Below are 21426 nucleotides of genomic sequence, written 5' to 3' on the forward strand. Positions count from 1 at the left end.
CACACCACCTTTCAAGAGTTTTGCTCAGACCTCAGCTTTCACTCAGGCCTATCCTGGCTACTCTGTTTGCAGCTACGACCCGACTTCCAGAAATCCTGTTTCTCCATAGTCACCATGCTTTACTTCCACTGCATAGTACATCATTTACTTAGTACATTGATTGTTTCTTACCAGACTCCCTCAACTCAGTTTGACTTCATGAAGAAATAGATCATTGCTTTTTATTTATTTATTTATTCATATGTCCCAAATATTTGGAACAGTTGCTCTCAACAAAATTTGTTAAATGAATGAGTAAGCGCATAAACATAGATCAAGTTACTAGACTATGCTTTTTAATGATTAAACTTAGAAAAAAAATATGTGTAACAGATTTTTAATGATGATTAAGCTCTTAAATCACTTTGTAACATCACTGAATAGGAAATATGAAGGAAGTCAGTTCCTTTTTTGCTCTTTTGTTGGTTTCAAGGAATTGTGGATTTCAAGGAATCATGGATACTGATTTCTACAGAGAAACTTCCAAAGTGAAATCTACCAGGTCCCAACTGTCTTGAGCTTTTTTAGCAAGTCTGTCAAAAGGTCCCCATTTCTAATTTCTCTTTGAATAAATGGATGTCCTTTCCTATCCATCCTGTGAAGTCTTCTCAAGAAGCAGCAGGATAAACAGAAACCTCTTGTTCACTCAGAGAAGATCCTGAAGTGTTCTTTATTCTCTTGTTGAATGTGGTCCCACCCGTTAGAAGCAGAGGTCCAACTGATCTTGTGCTGAGGTCTTAACCATTTGCAGCAATTAGAAAGACTGGACATTAAATTACATTTTTAATTCAAGATTCTGACTTTGGGGAGATGATTTTCCAGCATTGTATTAGTCTATAATTTTGAGTCATCATTCCAAAATGAAAGTTCATTACCCAAAATATCTTTTCAAAGCAAGAACTTAGAGAAAAAATGTTTCCACCTAGGCATATATAGCTCAGTCCTAGATAGCCTATCGTGGATTAAGCCAACACAATAAGCTGATTCATCCTCTGGATAAAAGTTACCATGAGTTTTTGAATTTTTGTATTTGAATAGAAAGCTTAAATGTTATTTTAACCAAGTGTCTTGCATGTCTATTTTTCAGAAACAAGAGGAAACAAAAACAAAATCTGCCTGGAAAATATGTGAGCCTGAGGAACATATTCTGTTTCTAAGGAAAATAAAATCTAACTGTTCAACATTTATCTATTTCTGATATATTTCTTCAGAAAAAAATGTTAGGAGCACCTGAGTGTCTGAGTCATTTAAATGTCTTCGGCTCAGGTCATGACCTCAGGGCCCTGGGATGGAGCCCCACATCCAGCTCCCACTCAGTGGGAGTCTGCTCCTCCCTCTGCCTCTGTCCCCCCTCGTACTCTCTCTCACATAAATAAATAAAATCCTTTTTAAAAGAGGAAAAAATGTTAACCTTGGTGGTCTTCCAGAAAATGCTCAACTTAGAACCTTAAGAAATAACATTTGATCAATGACTCAGAAAATTCTAGAGAATCCTCCCACTTCAATGACCCAACTTATTGGTCCCATATGCCTCTCTTCATTTATTTGTTTTGTAACAAGCATTTCCTGAGCTTCTACTGTAACATCAGGTAAAACTGTTATTGTATGATGCAATTGAGCCTTGATCCCTCATCTAAGAAGATAATTTGGTTGCTTTTAGTCTTTTTTTTTTTTAAGATTTTATTTATTCATGAGAGAGAGAGAGAGTCAGAGACATAGGCAGAAGGAGAAGCAGGCTCCATACAGGGAGCCCTGATGTGGGACTCGATCCCAGGACTCTAGGATCATGCCCTGGGCTGAAGGCAGACGTTCAACCACCAAGCCACCCAGGGTCCCTGCTTACAGTTTCAAGTAGAGTTCTAGATCTCTAACAATGCTCTTAGTAATCTGTGATACCAGTTGCCACTATAAAACTAAAAACTGCAGTATTTTAGAAACTAAAATAAATCATATAAGAATCATGAAGGGGTGGCAGACAGTAGGAGGGAGAGAGAATTTCAGGAAGAGAAAGATGAAGAACCAACCAAATCATTGTGTTACAGGTTAAAAAAAGGAGAAACAGGGGCATCTGGGTGGCTCAGTCGGTTAAGCATTTGCCTTTGGCGCAGGTCATGATCCCAGGGTCCTGGATGGGGAGCCCTGTGTCAGGCTCCCAGCTTATCGGGAAATCTACTTCTCCCTCTCCCTCTGACCCTCTCCCTCACTCATTCTCTCTCTCTCTCTCTGTCAAATAAATAAAATATTTTTTAAAAATTAGGACATACAGAGAAAAGAGAAAAGACAGAGGTAGACAGAGACAAAAAGAGAGGGAGGAGAGAGAGACAGAAAGAGAGAAACTAAACAAAATATATACTTCTCTATTAAACTAACTGGGCACATCTATTTAGTCCTTTTTAAATTCAGAAACTGATTTTAAAAGAGGAGAAAGACTACATTAAGGGCAAGTTATGAATATACTAAGATAGGACATATTATAAGTCTAATTCAAAAATTAGTCTGAATTTTACCATATTCAAAGTTTAGTTTTTATTTATATCTTAATTTAATAGGCTAGTCCTTCTGAATAGGAATTTTGATAAACATACTCAGTCAACAAATATTTATTTCTGGTCTTGGTTGCTAGCCAAATAAACTAGAAAAGGGACCGCAATTCTCCCCTCAGAGCAGGTGACAATAGTAGAGGTCATCATTTAAATGCTATTTAATATCCTAAATCCAGAAACTGGCAAAACAAATAAAGATGAAAACGTCATCACACAAAATAGAAAACTCTGGCAGAAGAGGTCCAGTAGGTGAAGGAGCTGCTGTAACCTATCAGAACCTATAGTCACTTGGGCCCTCGGATGGGCAAGTGCCATAGTGGGGTGGAAAGAGCCTATATGACAGAGTGAGACACAGCAGGGTATGTCCATCTCAGGTGCCCCATTCACTGCATGTGTAGCCAGGCCATTCTATCTGTCTGAACTTTAGTTTCCTAATCATGAAATAAGGATAGCCACATATACCTCCTCATGACCCAGCAATAGGAGACAACTTTTAAAATCAGATACAAAGACATAACCACAGCAGAAGAAATGGATAAATCTGCCACATTGAAATCCAAAACAACTATCTATAAAAAGAGATCATGAAACAGTCTAAAAAAGTAAAAGTCATGAAGCAGAAAAGGAGATGTGCCTTCCTTCTGACAAAGAGCTAACATATAGGATAATAAAGATACTTTACAAAAACAAAATAATACCAGTAAGAGAGCTAAAAATGTGCTAAAGACTAAACAGACAGTAAACAAAACAGAAAATCCAAGTGACCAATAAATATGAAGAGATGCTTGGCCTCATTAGTAATAAGTGAAATGCAGACTAAATAATACTACTTTTCAGGGTTATGGGGGTGGTTAAATGGTTATATACTTAAAGCACCTACATAAGTCCTGGCACATGGTAGGTAGAAGAACCATAAATAAACTTCCCCCAAAGATCCTTGCTTTATTCCTTTTAAGGGCCATCACTCTAATGCCAACGAGCATCTAAATACAAAGCAAGATGTCAAGTCTTAACATCCATTAATAACCTGAATTTACATTGGATGCTTCTAAAGCTGAGAATTAAACTTGGACTTCTCTCTAGAGAATACACAGAACACTTATTTCATGTACAGATTGAATCCACTAACCCTACTTCTGGCTTCCTGATACCCTTCGGACTCTAATTTTCTCTTCATCTATTGCGTTCATCCCCTTTGTGTTCATTTTACATTGTTGTAATGCACATGCCCAGGACAGGCACTTTCAATTCTTTCCGAAGACCATTAGGGTATAAACACTATAAAATAAATCTTTGAAAGCACTGGCTTACCACCCAGAAGCCCTCTGCATTACCCTAAGTCCTGTCAGCCTGATACATCTGTGGGTCCCATGCAAATGCACTGAGTTTGTCACACCAGGGGGTTGCTACGGAGAAAAGTGAAAAATCTGAAAATTATACTTGCTCCTTGGAAGGTACATCAATTTAGCCTGTTCTAAAAACTGATTGATCAAAGTAGATTCTATGCCACTGGAAGGAATGAGATCCATGCACTTGATCATGACCAATAGAAAAATGAGGTCAGTACGTACCAAAGGAGAGAAAGTCTCTGCAGAGTAAGGAGGGGGTGGTGTCTCCACAGCTATTTCAGGGTCCTCCTGTTCACTCTCACTATAACATTCTATACAAAAATGAAAATGTTTAATGTTTCAACACTGTCATCACTTATTCCATAATGCATGAGCAGAGGTTTTGCTCCATCTGGCTATTATAATTCCAATCCGTTTCAGAAAGGACTCATCTACTGAGCTACCTGGTACAAGGCAATTACATAAGAGGGAAAAAAATGAATAGCCATATTAGAATTTCTGCCCTCATGAGAGTGTAATACATAGGAAGAGGACTAGCCATGGCTCACGGAAAATAAAATAATTCCTCAAAAGAGGTTAAGAGTCATACACTAAGCTTCAATTCAATAGTGATTAATTTTGATCATAGGAGCTATCAGGAGCTGAAAATGGCTGGATAAGTAAACCATCAACAGTGCACACAGAGTAATGGGAGTACCAGGTTAAGGGTATAGGTTGAGCCAACTATATAAAGTCCCCTAAGGGACGTGGTAAAAAAATAAAATAAATAAAACTGAGGCTTTAGCACAGAAGGCCTTAAATACCAGGATAAAGAGAAGATCTTTGTGTCGTGATTTTTTTTCCTCACAATCTATAAACGCACTTCAAATATACAATGGTTATTTATGTTGTGGCAAAGAAGACCAAGGAAATGGTAAGGACACTGATTTCACACTCTTCCATTGTAGTTCTTTATTGTTTGAAATCAAGTTGCCACTTTTCCATTTCTCAACTTCAGCTTTTATAATTTTTGCTATCCAAAGATATAACTCCCCACCTTCCAATTTCCAAGATTTATGTGATCTGAGCACTTCAAAAATTGTATCAACTCTGTGACTCTGGCACTTAAATCCTCCATCCTCTCAATATTCAGGAGTAATTGCATCATTAAGAAGATTTCAACTCCTGTGGCTTTTGAACCAAAAGAGTTACGGACTGAGCTAAAAATATGGCCTGTGTCCCAATCTGACATTCAGTTTCCTAGCACAAACTTAGAGTAATTAGCCTCAGCATACACCTGGTGGAAATATTAAAATATCAGAGAGGAAATAGTGGGATGAAAGTTATCTGTCTAGATCATGACGAGATCATGTCTCTGAGTAAGAACTGAGTGAGTGGGGCAATAAAACATTTGTACTGGCAGTTGTTTGAGATGTCAGTGAAGCCTACAGCTGCTAATGTGTGGGTGAAGTGTAAAAAGCATTCTTAGCCAGCATGGGAAGCTATTCCATGTTGGTGAGTCTGTGTGAATTTGTCTGCTTCTACATATTTTCAGATAATTTCAAATGCCAAACTATGTTTCATTAGGACAAGACTATGCATAGAACTTGACATTGTATTTTCATCCTATCTCATCTTAAGATTACTAAATTTTCAGAAATTGAAAATAGAACATACCTTCATCCTTTGTAGCAGATTCATGATGGATTACAGCTAATCCAAGCTTGTTTAACCACCTAAAATTCAAATAGAAAATAAATGCTTAGCCAAAGAGATTGGTCATCTCCTATCTACCTTCCCCCCCATACCCCTATACCCTGAAGGAAGGTCTTGTGCCAGTCTTTACAACGCAATTGTCATAATTCTATAGTTGGTCTAAACATTTCCAGAAACAGCATAACTTTGTGGTATTGAAATCTAAAACCACTTGTTTGACAATACTTTGTTTACATGGGATATTCTTTGTAAGACAAGAAGTAAGGCTGTCCATTATCCAGTTGGCTAAGGTGGGCAACTATATATTCTAAATATCTGAACAAATATATCTTTTGCAACTGTGCATTTGAAATTTTTAGCAACCATCAAAACCTGTATCCTTGAATTTAGTAACCTGACTATTAAAGTACCATCTTTATAATTCTTAAAATGTAATTTTATTTCACAAAAAATAAAGAAAGGATGTCCATTTTTAAGCCAGATTTTTATATTAATCAATAAAAGATATGGCCAGAGTTTGACAGGTATTCCTAAGCTGCGGAAATGTTTAATTTCTTGAAGAATTTTATGTTAGGTAAAAATTTACAATGTCCTATCGTCTTAACAATTTACCATTTTATTGGCAATAATTTGCAACTAAACATCAGTAATAAAAATAGAACTAGACAAACTTGAAGGAACTCAAACTTGGCTCATGACCTCAGGCCATTGGAGTTCCTTTTCAAGGGATTAGTCAGGAACATACTTTATTACACAAATTCATGAAAGACAGAATGTGTCTACATCATATGTTCTTAGCTATATAACTTTCTATTTAAAGGGAAAATATTATTTTGGGGTGGTAATAATCTGATTTATTTCCTACCTCTTTCCAGTTTTCTATATTTTTAAAAAGTATTCCATATTATGTGTTCACTTTTTTTTTTTTTTTTTTTAGAAACCAGTGTATTCAGTAGTGGCCTAAGTCAACCAATACCAATAAAATAAAAAGAATGTTATGCATTTATTGACTCACTTATGCTTTCCATTTCTTCTAGTTCTGTATTGCTTCATGAACTATCCAGCATGCTGGTCCCTCACTACTGCATAATTGTTGCATATTCCCAAGTCTTTTCAGCTGTTAACAAATTAGGAATCCTTACCCAACCCTCAACCTGTCATGGTCCTGCCATATTTATTATTATTAATAGGAAATATATAAATTTCATTTTAACAAATAAGCAGAACTTTCTATAAGAAGGAAGATGAACTTCAGATGAATTTAAGAAGCCCCTCAGGGGTGCCCAGGTGGCTCAGTCAGTTAAGCAACCAAATCTTGATTTCAGCCTAGGTCATAATCTCAGAGTCATGAAATTGAGCTCCCAGTCAGCCTCCATTGGGGCTCCAATGGGCTCTGTGCTCAGTGGGGAGTCTCCTCTCTTTCTCTCTCTCTCTCTCCTCCTTCTGCCCCTCCTCCTGCTTGTACTCTCTAAATATATATAAATATTATATATTATATAAAATATATATAATAAAACATATATTTTTAAAGGCACTTTAAGAAGCCCCATCAGCACAATGATAAACATGAACTCTTTAATGGCCACTTAAAACCAGACTAATACATGGGCCCAGACCCCACTATAGAAACCAGAAAGTGTTTAAGACCCAATAGAATAAAAAACAACTGAAAAAAAAAAAAACAGGAAATCAAATAGAACAAATTTATCAGCCTCCATAGAATTTTGGGAAATGCATATTCAAACACAGGAAAATATTACCACTAGACTGGCAAAACTTTAAAATACTGATTTCTAGAATTGAGGAGGAAACATTCTCATCCTTTGTTCAGTTGAACTTCAAAATTGATACAGCCAATTTTAAGCAGGCAAGTTGACGATACTAATCAAAATTTAAATATCTACCCCCTAATTATAAATGTCTGTCCTACAAACCACAAATAAGTGTGGAAGAATGTTAATTCAACAAGACATGCAATGGCAAAAAGAAAAAAAACACTGATACAATATAATCATCCTTTAATAGGAAAATGGATAAAATATGGCACTAATTTCATCAGTACAATTAATGTTATAATGAAGCTAATAAAAAGACTGAGATAGGAAGCCTTGTGATGGCCTGGAAAAATCCTAACATACTGTTAAGTGAAAAAAGCAAGTACAGAACAATATGATTAGCCTGATTCACTGTACTTTTAAAACCTTGTATTTGCACATGTGCATGAATTGGCATGCAAAGAAAAGCATCAGGAAGGATGTATGTCCCTCATACTGTTAAAAGTGGTTAATCCTAGGGAGAGAAGATGAATTGGAGAGTGAAGCTAGGAGTCTGGGAAGGTTTTCACTTTAAATACTTCTGAATCATAGTATTTTTTACAAGAATATGTTTTGTGTGTTATTTAACTGAAGGAAACATTTTAAAGTACATTTCTAAAACTTGATCAGGCAAAGCACAATGTCTTTATTCACTTTCAAAATACCCAAACTAACTATTCTTAATTTATACCCGATTTCATAAGTGCATACTGACCTTCCCCCCAAAACAGCATCTAAAAATGAAATAGACAGTTTTTAACATATCAAGACAAAAAATAGTTTTGAACTGAGTAAGCCTGAAACAATAAAAGGCATTTCTAAGTTCCTTTCCAGAACACAGAAATACAGAAATATAGCAAAACGAAAGAGTATTGACAATAAAGAAAAGATTCCTCCCAGCTCTTACCCAAAACTCATGTCCTTTTCATTGCCACCATTAGATACTTGCTGTAGAAAACATGATCGTTCAGAATCTTGTTTGACTGTTTCCTTTCTAGAACCCACTAGCTTAGAGTACCTCCTTTGCTAAGAACTTTTTTTAAAACTAAGGCAGTAGAGAAATTTCTATTTGTGGCTAAATAGATGGATGCACAAAAAGACTTATATTTACATAAAAGAAGATGACAGATGTTTCCTGGGAGTTTGTTGTATATTAAATCGATGTGTTGGAGGAGCACAAGTGTTAAGAAATTGATATACAAAACAAGAAGTTTCTTCCCACAAACATCGTCTGAGAAAGGCAACTACCAACCAGTCTTTGTTTAGAAACCAACTCTTCCATTACCCTTAATTACTTACCCCTGTGCTTGTAAATTGAGGGTCCCTGCAGAACACACAGCATTTCTATTAAATGTAATTACCTTCCCCTTCATCGTCCCTGAGAGAAACGTCACTGCCAAAAAATGCAGTTTCCTAAGGAAACAAACTTCTAAAACAGGACCCGTCTCTCCACTTGCCAGTCCCTCCATCCCCAGATTCTCTGCATCTCACAAAGAAATACCCAGCTCCATTATCAACTGGCTCAAACTGGCCTCCTCAGTAAGAAAGAGAGCTCTTCAGGTGCCCCTCAGAACAAATCTTTAAATGTCATCTGCATCATTTGGTGGGAGAAGAGGAAGCTAACTTGGAGGCCCCAAAGAGATTCCACTTGGATGGCTATTAACACCACCAGAGAATGCCAGAAAGGACACTGGGAATTAATTGGTGGCTCACATCCATACTGACCCTCACTATGGCAGGGCTCCAAGTACTGCTGGGTGAGATGTAAGCCTTTCACACACCACCAACATACCTACAGCTTATTAATCAATAAAATTTAGTTACCAAAACAAAAAGAAAAATAAAGAGCTTTGTGAAGTTTTTTAAATCTTCTTTTGGGCATCCGCTCTTATTTTTCTCAGGCACTTGAGAAAGCCAGGGGGAGAGAGCTAAAATCAGAAAGAGTGTAAAAACAACTTCTCTCTTCATTTAAGTAAATAAAATTCTTGTTTGAAAGACTCAATTTGTCAATTCCTTGTCTCGTTATTTAACATGGGGTGTCCCAATGGTCTGTAAAGAGCCATTCTGCCCTTATCTGAAGGTTGTGGTGGGAGCTTAGGGAACAGGTGAGAAGGTTTCCAGCTAGATGAGGTTGCTGATGGGGCTTTCCTATAAGAAGGCACATGTGGGGGGGGGGGGGGCACCTGCATGGCTCAGTGGTTGAGTGTCTGCCTTTGGCTCAGGTCGTGATCCGAGGGTCCTGAGATTGAGTCCCACATCAGGCCCCCCATGGGGAGCCTGCCTCTCCCCTTGCCCATGTCTCTGCATCTCTCATGACTAAGTAGATAAGCTCTTTGGGGAAAAAAAAAGGGTGTGTGTGTATCCACAGCTTATACATGTTTGGTGAAAGGCAGCTTTTTTCTTTAGGTTTCTAAAGCAAGAGGGTAAAGAGAAATTAGAGCAGAATGATAAGGAAATCATTGTGTATAACTAAACAAAAGAGATTAAACCATAAACTCTTTAAATGAATTATGTATATATTCTTTATTTCTTTTGCCCAGGATCTGCCACTGTGGACATATAGTAGGTATTCCACTGACACATTTTTATTAGTTATGTGATGGTAATGAGGAACACTGAGAAATCTGAGAATAGGGCTTAAATTAAATAGAAGGCCCTCCAATGCCTCAAGCACCTCAAATATATATAGCCTCTTTCAATTAACAGCCATTGTGCTCACACTATAATCTAAACCAGCAGGGGTTGGAGTCGGGCAGGTAGTGCTCTATGCATATATTCCACTTACTTAAACAGGAAAAAAAAAAAAACAGGAAATGGAGTTAGGGACATAAAATTTTATGTGAGATGTACTCTGAGCAAGAACATTTTGCAAAATTTTCATGATAGAACATGGATTAGTAATAAACAGAGGGATCATCATGATAATTACACAGGACATAAGAAATGCTACAGATATTTTTCATGTAGAATTCTAAAAGCTGTGAGATTGGTCACAGTACTTTCAGGCCTTTCTCCCTGTGATGCTGATTCTCACTGTAACATTTTCTTATAATGACTTCTGTCCTTTCCTTTCTCAACTGAGTGGTTCCCTCAGAAGAATCTTATTACTTCTTCCTAAAATAGCCATTTTGATAAAGGTAGTTCTCCAAAATGCTTCCAAATAGCCTAGAAGAAAGTAAGAACACTTAAAGTGCTAAGGAGACTAATCCTTAAAGTAGCAGTAATAAATAAAACAGGTGATATTAACATATGCTTAAAATTCAAACACCTGACCAAAGTAATCTATTTCCAAAAAGATTGGATTTAGCAATTTTCTCTACTTACACACTCATTTCCTGTGCATTCTCAGCTGCGAAAAAAAAGGTCTTGATCTGTGGATGGCTGATCTTAAAAGCACTTGAAGGGAGAAAAACGCAGACACATGAAAAATTAGAAATTAGTGTAGTTATCAATGGGTTTGAAAGTAAATCAAATACAAGTGTAGAAATTCGTCTGCTTTCTTTGTAATTTACAAAAAATAATTTAGTCTCATTAAATATCCATTGCCTAATCTCTATTTCATGTAGAGAGCAGACAATTAATTTATCGTGTTGAGACATCCAGACTAGGACTGAGTCTTGGCTAGTTAATAGTTTCTATTTAAAACATATAGGCATATGCTTTTATTTTCATTTGCTAACTGCTTTGCTATAAAGAGACAATAAATTAAAATTTACAGTCTTAGAGGTGTCACTTAATATTCAATAAATTAAAATTTATAGTCTTAGAGGTGTCACTTAAATATTCAGATCAACCTCTTAAAGCAAAATACTTATTCAAACTCAAATACATACAAGAATTTTATTTGTAGGAAAATAATCAAGTATAGAACTTCCACACTGTGACAACACGTCAAAAAATTTATCCAAGCTACCTTCTAGGAGTAAAGGAAAAATATACTTATTTTTAGTTTAAAAGAAAAGTATAAAACACTGAAGATTAGCAATGAAATGCTTCCTCTTTACCACTAGACCGGAAGTCCTGCAGTACAGGCCAGCATTCTGGTAAGTAACCAGTTTGGTCAAAACCACGAAAATCAACACAACGTCATGTATCACTGGATATGTACAGTAACAATAGAGTGGCAGGGACTTAAAGCTAATTCAATTTTATTCATTTTCTTAGAAAAATCTAGTCAGTTGCCACTACTGGTAACATAGGTCACTAAGGAGATAAATGCTTTTTTCTGATAAAACAGAAAAAGATGTCAAAGGCAGAAGAATAAGAAAAAGGTCAAGAGGGCACATTTGCAAAATGCAGCTGGATGCTTTCATGAAAAGAGCACATGAATGGTTAGCTAATCTAGACCAGCTCTCCTGTGAGTTCTAGGCAAGCTCAGACTCTCTGAGCTGTTCCCTTCTCAGTAAAATAAGGACTGTAGGCTGGTGACTTCTTTGGTTCTTGTCTATTCTCAAATTTTTTGGACTTAAATTATATCAGAGTATAATCCCAAAGTCTACGGTATCTCAGAATTAATTCTATTTCAAGGATGACAATGTTATGAACTAAGTCAAAGAAAGTGGTCTTGCTATCATATCTTAAGCTCTAGTGAGTCCTATTGAACCAGTCATTCTCTTCACCCAGACAAGATCTTGACATCTGATCTCCCAGCCAATCCTGGATGGGAGCTTGTTTTTCATTCCATCTCAGACACAGTTGTCAAAAATATGTCATGCCAAGGCTCCACAGGGTTTTAAAATCCATCTGTTCCACAAAATGAAATTACAGAAAATAAGAGGTTAAAAGCTTACACTGTTTTTAGGATGCTAACCCATAGGTTCAAAATTCTCAGGCATTTGGGTGTTACCTTCACTAACTTCCAAATCACCACATCACTGGAGAAACTAAAATTATGAAGGGATGTTACCCTGGCACAGAGTTTTGTGGAAAATGATAGATAACTTACTGCTTTTTCTTGCATTCAGATGCTCTCTCTACAGAGAAATCGGGCAGATTGACAAATCCATCAGCCTTCTCTGCCTGAGAAAAATACATACAACAGATATGAATAAATGAGTCAATCCTAACAGTAAGTGTGTAAAGATCATACACATTGAATAGAGATCATATAATGAAATGAAAGAGAACAAAAGATACCTCCTTGAATCAGCATTGGACTTACCCAGATCCATATTTGATGAGAGAAATTAATAGTCTCCTAATAAGTCATCCAGAATCTTTCCATGAGAAGTACCATGACCCAGCTTAGGGATGGCCAAGGTATGACATGCATAGGACTTGGCCCAACCCCTTCCTGTATCCCTGGAAGATACCAGTGCTAACCCATCAGAGCTCTACTCTGCCATGTTAGTAGGCAACCTCAGTATCAAATTCACCTCCAGGAAGCCAGTTCTCATACTCCACTAAGCCACAAGCACAGAAGGTAGAATGTAACCAGCATCCTAGCATACGGAGGACAGAGGCCAGATTTTGGAGTTAGCAAATCAAGGTTCATATCATAACATACCTAACAACTTACTGGTTGTTAGAAGGCTTGAATGAGCTTAGATAAATAAAATGCTTAACAGATACTCAACAAACATTAGTTCCTCTCCCAAGTCTGTAGGCAGTTCTGACGGGATTAAACCATAGAACAGTATCTTAGAACATCTCAGTTCCATATCATTTCCTAGGAAGACTTTTTTCAAAGGAAAGTCTTCAGAAAAAAAATGACTCTTTTGGACATCGCTTGAATGTCCCTTCAAAACATCAAATATTCTATAGGAAATATAATTCTTGTTCTACCTCTCTGAGAATTTGTTAATCTTTATGGATAAAATATAACTACACCACAAGGAGGCTAGATTGCTTGTCAGATAGAACTCAAATATTCTTCCATCTACACTAGTGTCTCTGAGTAGGGAAATACAGTCCACAAGATTAATCCTTAATGACTCAGTGCTATTGGGAAATGAATTTTAAAAATTGATTTTTGAAAATATAATCTTAGTTTTAAAAGTCCACTAGCTATTAACTTAGCACCATGGCTCCTCCTACCTCATTTCATGATTCTGCAACTCTTTCCCTTATTCCCAACCTGAGCGCAACTCCTATACTTCCTTCAGAAAAATTAAACTGTGAAAACTCTAATCCTATGCCTGTCCCATCTTCCCTCTCCTATATGAGTTAATCTATCCAAATTCTTCACTTGAAATGCTTTCTTCTTACAAGGCTCAAAACTCAATTCTAAAGGGAACTTCCTTCTTAAAAAATTATATGTATCTATATATCTATCTATATCTATATCTATATTTATCTATATATCTATTATATATATATATATATACTCTCTCATTCAACTTAACTATTTCTTAATGAACTGTTTACTCACTGGATGGTGGTTTAATCAATCCTATCTCCAAAAGAATTTAAAATATTTAAAGAACATAGACTGTAGATCAACTTTTTCTACAACATACAATACTTCCTGTGGATGTTCATCAGCATTATATAAAAGCATGGTTTTGAAAAACTGTCAGGCTCTGGTAATTCTACTTCTAGATGTATACCCAGAAGAAGCAAAAGCAGGTACTCAAATAAATACATAAGCATCCATGTCCACAGAAATACTACTCACAATAGCCAAAAGGCAGAAACAGTCCCATCAACAGGAGACTAGATAAACAAGTTGTAGTTTATTCATACAATGGAAGATTATTCAGCCATAAAACCAAATGAAGTACTGATACAGGCTACAATGTGAATGAATCTCGGTAGCATTATACAAAGTGAAAGAAGCCAGACACAAAACATCACACATTATACATATAACTACCCAGAATAGATAAATCCACAGAGACAAAACACAGATGAGTGGTTGTCAGGGGCTGGGGAAATTGGGGAATAGGGAGAAACTGTTTAATGGGTATGAGTTTTCCTTTTGGAGGGTTGAAAATGTTTAGAACTAGACAGCAGTGGTGGTTGCACGAAATTGTGAGTGTATCAAATGCCCCTGAATTGCTTAGTTCAAAATGGATAAACTTGGGGTGCTGGGGTAGCTCAGTCAGTTGAGCATCTGACTCTTGATTTCAGTTCAGGTCATGATCTCAGGGTCGTGAAATCCAGCCCCGCGTCAGGCTCTGCACTGGATGTGGAGCCTGCTTAAGATTCTCTCTTCCTCTCTCTTGGCCTCTCTCCCCCTCTTAAAAAAATGGATAATCCTATGTGAATTTCACTTCAATTAAAAAACCATAATCTGGGATCCCTGGGTGGCCCAGCGGTTTAGCGCCTGCCTTTGGCCCAGGGTGCGATCCTGGAGACCCGGGATCGAATCCCACGTCAGGCTCCCGGTGCATGGAGCCTGCTTCTCCCTCTGCCTGTGTCTCTGCCTCTCCTTCTGCCTGTGTCTCTGCCTCTCTCTCTCTGTGTGACTATCATAAATAAATAAAAATAAAAACAAAAAACAAAAAAAAACCATAATCTATATTAGGCTAAAGTATTTTTATGTAAATTTCTATAATTATTTTAGAAAGAAAACAATTTATATTCACCATTTGTTTCTATTTCCTCCCCTCATTCATAGCTATGCCCACTGTTCCACAGAAGCTGTAGTTACATGAACCCCAATGATTTTTATGTTGCCAAGTTCTATGTCTTTTGTTCTTCAGTCAACTGAACTCTAGTAATTGATACTAAAACTCAAGGCCTTCCTCTAGAAACACCTCATTTCTTGCTTTTCTGACATATTCCTGCTGCTCCCTTTCTCCTCCAACTACTCCTTGCTTGCTTTTGTGAGGTCCTCTTCTCTTGCCTGTTTCTTAGATGTCAGTGTTCCCCAGACTTCCCACCACAAACCTATTCTCTTCTCACTCCAATACTCTCTCTGGGGGGACTACACAGCCTACAGTGGCGGCATGTATTGCCACTGCACACACACATATCCAAAATCTATACCTCAAACTGGGACTTTATCCTGAGCTCCTGTCCCAGAGATCTGACTGCTTTGCATACTTGTTCTCATGAGCATTCCACAGATTCCCTGTTACAGACTGAATATTTGTATCCGCTAACTCCAAATTCCTATTCTGAAGCCCTAAGCCCCAGTGTGATAATATTTGGATGTGGGACCTTTGGGAAGTAATTAGTTTTAGATGAAATCATGAGAGTGAATCCCATGATTAGATTAGTCACCTTATAAAAAGAGGAAGAGACCAGAGGCCCCCACTGCTCTCTCTCTCCTCCAAATAAGGTTACAGTAAAAAAGGAGACATGCAAAGGGCCAGAAAGAAAGCCCTCAGCAGACACAAGCTGTTGGCACCTTGATCTTAGACTTCGCAGCCTCCAGAACCATGAGAAATAAATGACTATTGTTTTAGCCACCAGTTGAAGATATTTTGTCATAGCTATACAAAGACACTACCTGAGAATGACAAATCCAACCACCAAACTTATTACCTTATTCCACAAAAAGCCTGCTCCCCTTTCTCCTGTGTTCTCTCTTTCATTGAATATCACCTTCAGTCCTGTTGTCAAACAAGGAAAGGTGGCAGACATCTTTGACACTTCCATCCCCTTGTCAGCATGTATACAAGTCATCACGGTGATATATCACCGCTGCCTCTGCCCCAGGTCTTCCTTCCATGAACCACCTAGCACCTCCTTCTGCTCACCACTGACTCTCACCTCACTTACTATCAAGTCTCTCAAACCATTCTCAACCTCCTTCTAAATCTGTCCTTTCCTCTCATTTGGTGCCCAAATCACAGTCACGGCAAATCTTAACTCCTTGAACACGCTTCATGTCACTTCATGTCCCAACTGCCCTTCGACAAAGTCTGAGTGCCTTAGCAGAACAGGAAGACCCGTTGTAATCAAGGTCTGCTTAATTACACTATTTCATCTCCTCCAATGCCCCTGGCCTCTCACTCAACCAAAAATAAACAAAAAATTGAAACAAAGAAAAACTATATTTCCATTTGTACTGAATTAGAATTGAGGCCTAATTTATGGCACTATTATTCTCTAGACAATTCTCTAGACAATTTATTTTCAATACAAAAAGCCCATCATAGATGATAACAATATAAAGTCAATCAACAAAAATCAAAATATAAATAATACATAAGTTGTAAATCTTCATTTGGGTGGATTTTTTCTGCACAACTGAAATGCCTGAGAGTCCTTCAACTAAGAACTAAATTGAATTTGAGTTGAAAGATACCTTAGCATTTCTTTAATAAATCTTTCCTTCATTAGCAAAGGCATTTGTTCATCGTACTGAAGACATTCGAGCTGTATTCAAAATCACGGATAATGTGTCAAAAATTACCTTTGCTTATTTGACTTGCAAAAATACCTTAAAAAATGACAATCACATTGGGAAAATCCTAAAGGAATGACAGTTTTCTCCTCTTCCTCCTCCTCCTTCTTCTCCTCCTACCCCCTCATATCACTTGTTCCTTGTTACATTAACTAAAATAACTTTCTCAAATGTATCCTTCCTCCTCAATAATTCCTAACTTTCCATAAAGTTACTTGCAAGTTCTGCATCAGTACCTGCAATTTTCCCTCTGTATACTAATGTAACAAAAATCTTGCTCTCTTGGGATGCAGGTGGCTCAGTCAGGTAAGTGTTTGACTCTTGATTTCAGCTCAGGTCATGATCTGAGGGTCATGAGATCAAGACCTATGCTGGGCTCCACACTCAGTGGGGTGTCTACTTGGGATTCTCTCTCCCTCTGTCCCTCACCCTCACCCTTGTCCACACCTTTCTCTCTCTCTCTCCTTCTCTGCCTCTAAAATAAATAAACAAAACTTTAAAAAATCTTTCTCTCGCCAGAGGTATCAAGCCATCCTTTGGCCATTGTATAACCATGTCTTACCAAGTCTGTCTGAATTCTGAAGTGAGACAATGGTTTTCAATTGCTGGTATGATGTTCAATAATTTCAAAGGTATTCTTTCTCACATGTGAGTCTATCCACTTTCCTAAGCAACTCTGATTTTGTTCATCTCATTGGGATCTCCTCTTCAGCTGCTTTATTAGACAGTACTGAATATACATTTTTATCAAAGCTGTTAGTACTACACATTCATTTATTCAACAAAGATTTATTATTATACCTTCTTTGTGTCAGGCACTGCACTATGTCAGACATCTGAGATACATCAGTGGACAACATAAACAAAAACTTCTACCCTTGAGGGGCAAACAGACAGTAGCTCAACGTATAAACACATTTATCAACATAAATTATATAGCCCATTGCATAAACACATTTATCAACATAAATTATATAGCCCATTGCAAGCAATAATTGCTATGAAAAAAAAGTAAAGTTGATCAGAGTTAAGGGGTTCTGACTACCAGCAGGGCAGGTTGCCTTTCTGTTCTGAGACTTATAATGCCCTTCCAACCTCACTCCCCTAGATACAGCTCCACAAATCAATTTGGTCTAACTTTTCCAAACCTTTCCTCTGCTCCTCCAAGCCTAGAATAAGTGCCCTTCTCTTTAAGTCCAGGGGCAGGCTTTGCTTCTATACTTCTCTTAACTGCATTTAGTTACCTATTTCTCTGTTTCTTCAGTAGACTGTGAGCACTTTGAAGGAAATGATTTTATCACTTATTGTTATATCACTAATACTTGGAACAATGAAGGTGTTCAATACACATGAAATAAATAGAGAAGTTCTATGAATAAATGAACGACAGGAACATTGTCTTTTTCTTTACAATAAAGAAAGTGCTAAAATGAGATGCAGAAGCCACTTTGGAAAACTGGCAATTTCTAAAACACATAAACATATTATTACTATACAACCCCAATATTCTATTCCCAGGTATCTACATGAGAGAAATGAAAGCTTATGCCCACACAAAGATGTGCATGCAAACATTTGCAGCAGCATTATTCATGATAGCCTCAAACTGGAAACAATTTAAACATCCATCAAAGAGTAAATAAATAGGGTGATCTACTCTTATGATGAAATATTGTATAGTGAACATGTGCTAAAAGATGGATTAACCTTGAAACATGATGTTGAGTGAAAGTCAGAGATAAGAACCCACATATTACTGGATTATTCCTTTATGTAAAATGTAGAGAAAAAGCAAATGTATGGAGACAGAAAGTAAAATAGTGGGGTTGACTAGAGTTGGGGTTGGCAATGAAGATTAACTATAAATAGGCATGAGGGGTTTTATTGATGTCATAAGAAATTACTTAAAACTGATTCATTATGATGGTTTCATCACTCAGCACATTTACCAAAAATTATTGAAGTGTAAATTTTAATAGGGTGAATTTTAAGTTATGTTGAATATATTTCAATAATATTGTTTGTAAAAATATGCAAGGAAGGTTTGGGGAAATAGAAAACCATAATGAATTCCCTCTGCTTTGGATGTCAGTAAGACATAAAATAAGGTAAAATATGAAATCTCAGCTGTTCCTATTGGTGACTCAACATGATTTGTTCAAACTTGAGACAAAACTGGTTTAATATTTCCCATATTCAATAGTTTAAGCTAAATTATGACTTCAGTTTTGGACTACAGGAGTTTTACGAAGATATTTCATATACAATTTGCCACACTTCAAACATATTTTTGAAAATTAATTAAAATGAGACATCAAATTGAAATATTTAAATGCAAACATCAGTATCCATTGCCATCAATAATGCTTGGCTTTTTCATACCACAAATACCTTGCAAAATAGACAAAATTACTTCATAAGTACTACATATATCAGAAAGGTAGACCTGAAAAAGAGTGTGTGTGTTATGAATATACATATATATTCCAGAGAGTAAGTAGGTTAAAGAAGACCAAACCAGAAACCAAGGAAGTGTGATATAGGAAACTGTCATATATTTCATGGTTAAAAATAAGAGGTATAATTATCTCTCTATTCTCGGTGGAATCATAATTCTCTGATTCTAAGAAAACTGATTTTTTACACTTTAATAATTCTGAAATCAAGAAGCACCTTAGAATCCATATGCGTTTTTAGTGCTGTATCCCCTGCCCCCCCCAAACCTGGTAGTAAATAAATTGTAGGTCTTTAAATGAATAGAATCTTAAATTTGAGGGAAAACAAAATATATGTTTCTTTGTAAGATGCTTTTGTATTTATTTGTGAATATGGATTTAACTCTTGCAATGACTTGAAGTAAATGTAAGTGAGGTTATCTAGTCAATATCAGAATCAGGAAAAGCTGAAAAAGCTCCATTTTCTCCAAATAAACCTGTGATTTGCTAAGTTCTGCTCTGAAACCCCCAGCATGCTGGTAACAGGCAAACTCTAAGCTCTAAGCAGAGCCATCCTTTCTCATGTCATCTTGAATGTGACATGATAAAAATTGTTGTTACTAAGTCCTCATAGTTGTCACTAAGTCCTCATAGTACACATAGACATATGACCACTATAGAAATCTGAGTTACAGTCTCTAATACACAAACTCATATGAATAAAAGAAAAGAGAACCTACAATCAATTGTGAAAGCTCTAGTTCTACAGAGAAACAGTCACTCTCAAAAATGGCTGCAGAGTGGAATCCATTTGGAGGATACTGGGCAGTAACTAGTAAAATTGCATTTACCCTCTGACTCAGAAATCCAACTTCTAGGATCTGTCATAAATACAAATATGTGCAGTAATGCACATTTTTGCAATGCATATTTGCAATAACAAAAATTCCAAATATGTATCATCGAGAGACTATTGAATAAACTGTGGCAACTACATGCAATGAATAACTCTAAAACATGACATATATAAATATAGAGTAACCTTCTGGACACAGTAGGAGAAAAAGTAAGGTACAGGACGGTAGTCATAGTATGCAAATTTTATGTACAACACAGATAGGATATGCCTCCACATATATACTTGCCTACGTTTGTAAAAGGAAGCTATGTAGGAAATGCAAACATAAAAGGAGGGAGCAAAATGGGCAGAGAAATAGGAATGAGAGCAAGACTTATCTGATTGTAATCTGTTATATAGTTTTGACTTTGGAATTAGGTAGATGATTTATACTTAAAAAAAAAAACTAAGAACAAATGAAGCAATTCCTAAAATTAAAAAAAAAATAGAAACAAATGGACCTAACTGAATATAAATGTGATGATGTCACCCCACACAAATTATAATAATTACTCCAAGATACTTTAGAGCACAGAATTTTAACTTTACATAGTTGGTGGAACATGGGCTAAGGACTTTTAGTAGCAACATTGTCATTTTTTTTTTGGAGAGTTGTGTGTGTGTTTTTTTCCCCCAGAATTCTCCCCACACACATAAAAGAATTGCATGAAACTCAAGGGCTCCCTCATTCTCTGCTTGCGCTAGAGGCCAGGCTGCTGCTCTGTTCTGATAAGCAACTCATCCCTCTCTTCCCTTCAGAAAGGGAAATGTACGCACATTCTGCAAGTATTACCTGGGCCCACAGGCAGAGCTGAGCGTATTAGCACTGAGCTTATGAGCACTGCAAGGGAAGCAAGAAAAAAATGATGTTTGCCTTTATATTGTCTTCCTCTCTTCTAGATATCGGAGCAGGCCTGACAGTGACAAGGCCTAAAATCCTGTTAAGAAATATGATAAACTTGAGAAACATCTAATAATAGCTAACGTTTGCTGAGTGCTAAGCATAGGCCATCAAGGTACTACCATCTTAGTCTGTGGATGGAAATTAATCACATTTGAGCACCATCATGAAACTGATTGGTTTTTACCTCATCATCAAACTAGATGGACATTATAAAATGAGGAAGTAATGGGGTTATTGGTAAAGAAACAGAACTCAGACCAAAACCCAGAAATCGGTTAAATAATTCTAAATATGAGATCAAACGGTCTCAATCAGGAGCTAAAATAGAAGATAATCTACAGTCTATGGATGGCACAGAAGAAGAACCCCAGATTTAGAATCAAAATATTTTGATGCAAGCCACTGACTGTGTGATCTTAACCAGAGCATGTAAGCTCTCGGGTCAATATCC

General features: G+C 36.8%; 1 protein-coding gene across 23 annotated transcripts in view; it reads right to left on the reverse strand.

The window, feature by feature from the left end:
- Positions 1-21426, reverse strand: part of IPCEF1 (interaction protein for cytohesin exchange factors 1) — a 176170-nt gene that overhangs the window by 39111 nt on the left and 115633 nt on the right. For 22 of the 23 annotated variants that reach the window (XM_038526377.1, XM_038526376.1, XM_038526388.1 and 19 more), the window contains 4 exons: positions 12386-12459; positions 10765-10836; positions 5588-5646; positions 4154-4242 (listed from right to left, as the gene is read on the reverse strand). In XM_038526377.1, coding sequence (XP_038382305.1) covers positions 4154-4242; positions 5588-5646; positions 10765-10836; positions 12386-12459 — 294 coding nt within the window. The remainder of the gene's footprint in view (positions 1-4153; positions 4243-5587; positions 5647-10764; positions 10837-12385; positions 12460-21426) is intronic. The other variant, XM_038526375.1, reaches the window with a different exon arrangement.

This window comes from Canis lupus, chromosome 1 (assembly GCF_011100685.1).
Source record: "Canis lupus familiaris isolate Mischka breed German Shepherd chromosome 1, alternate assembly UU_Cfam_GSD_1.0, whole genome shotgun sequence".
NCBI lineage: Eukaryota > Metazoa > Chordata > Mammalia > Carnivora > Canidae > Canis > Canis lupus.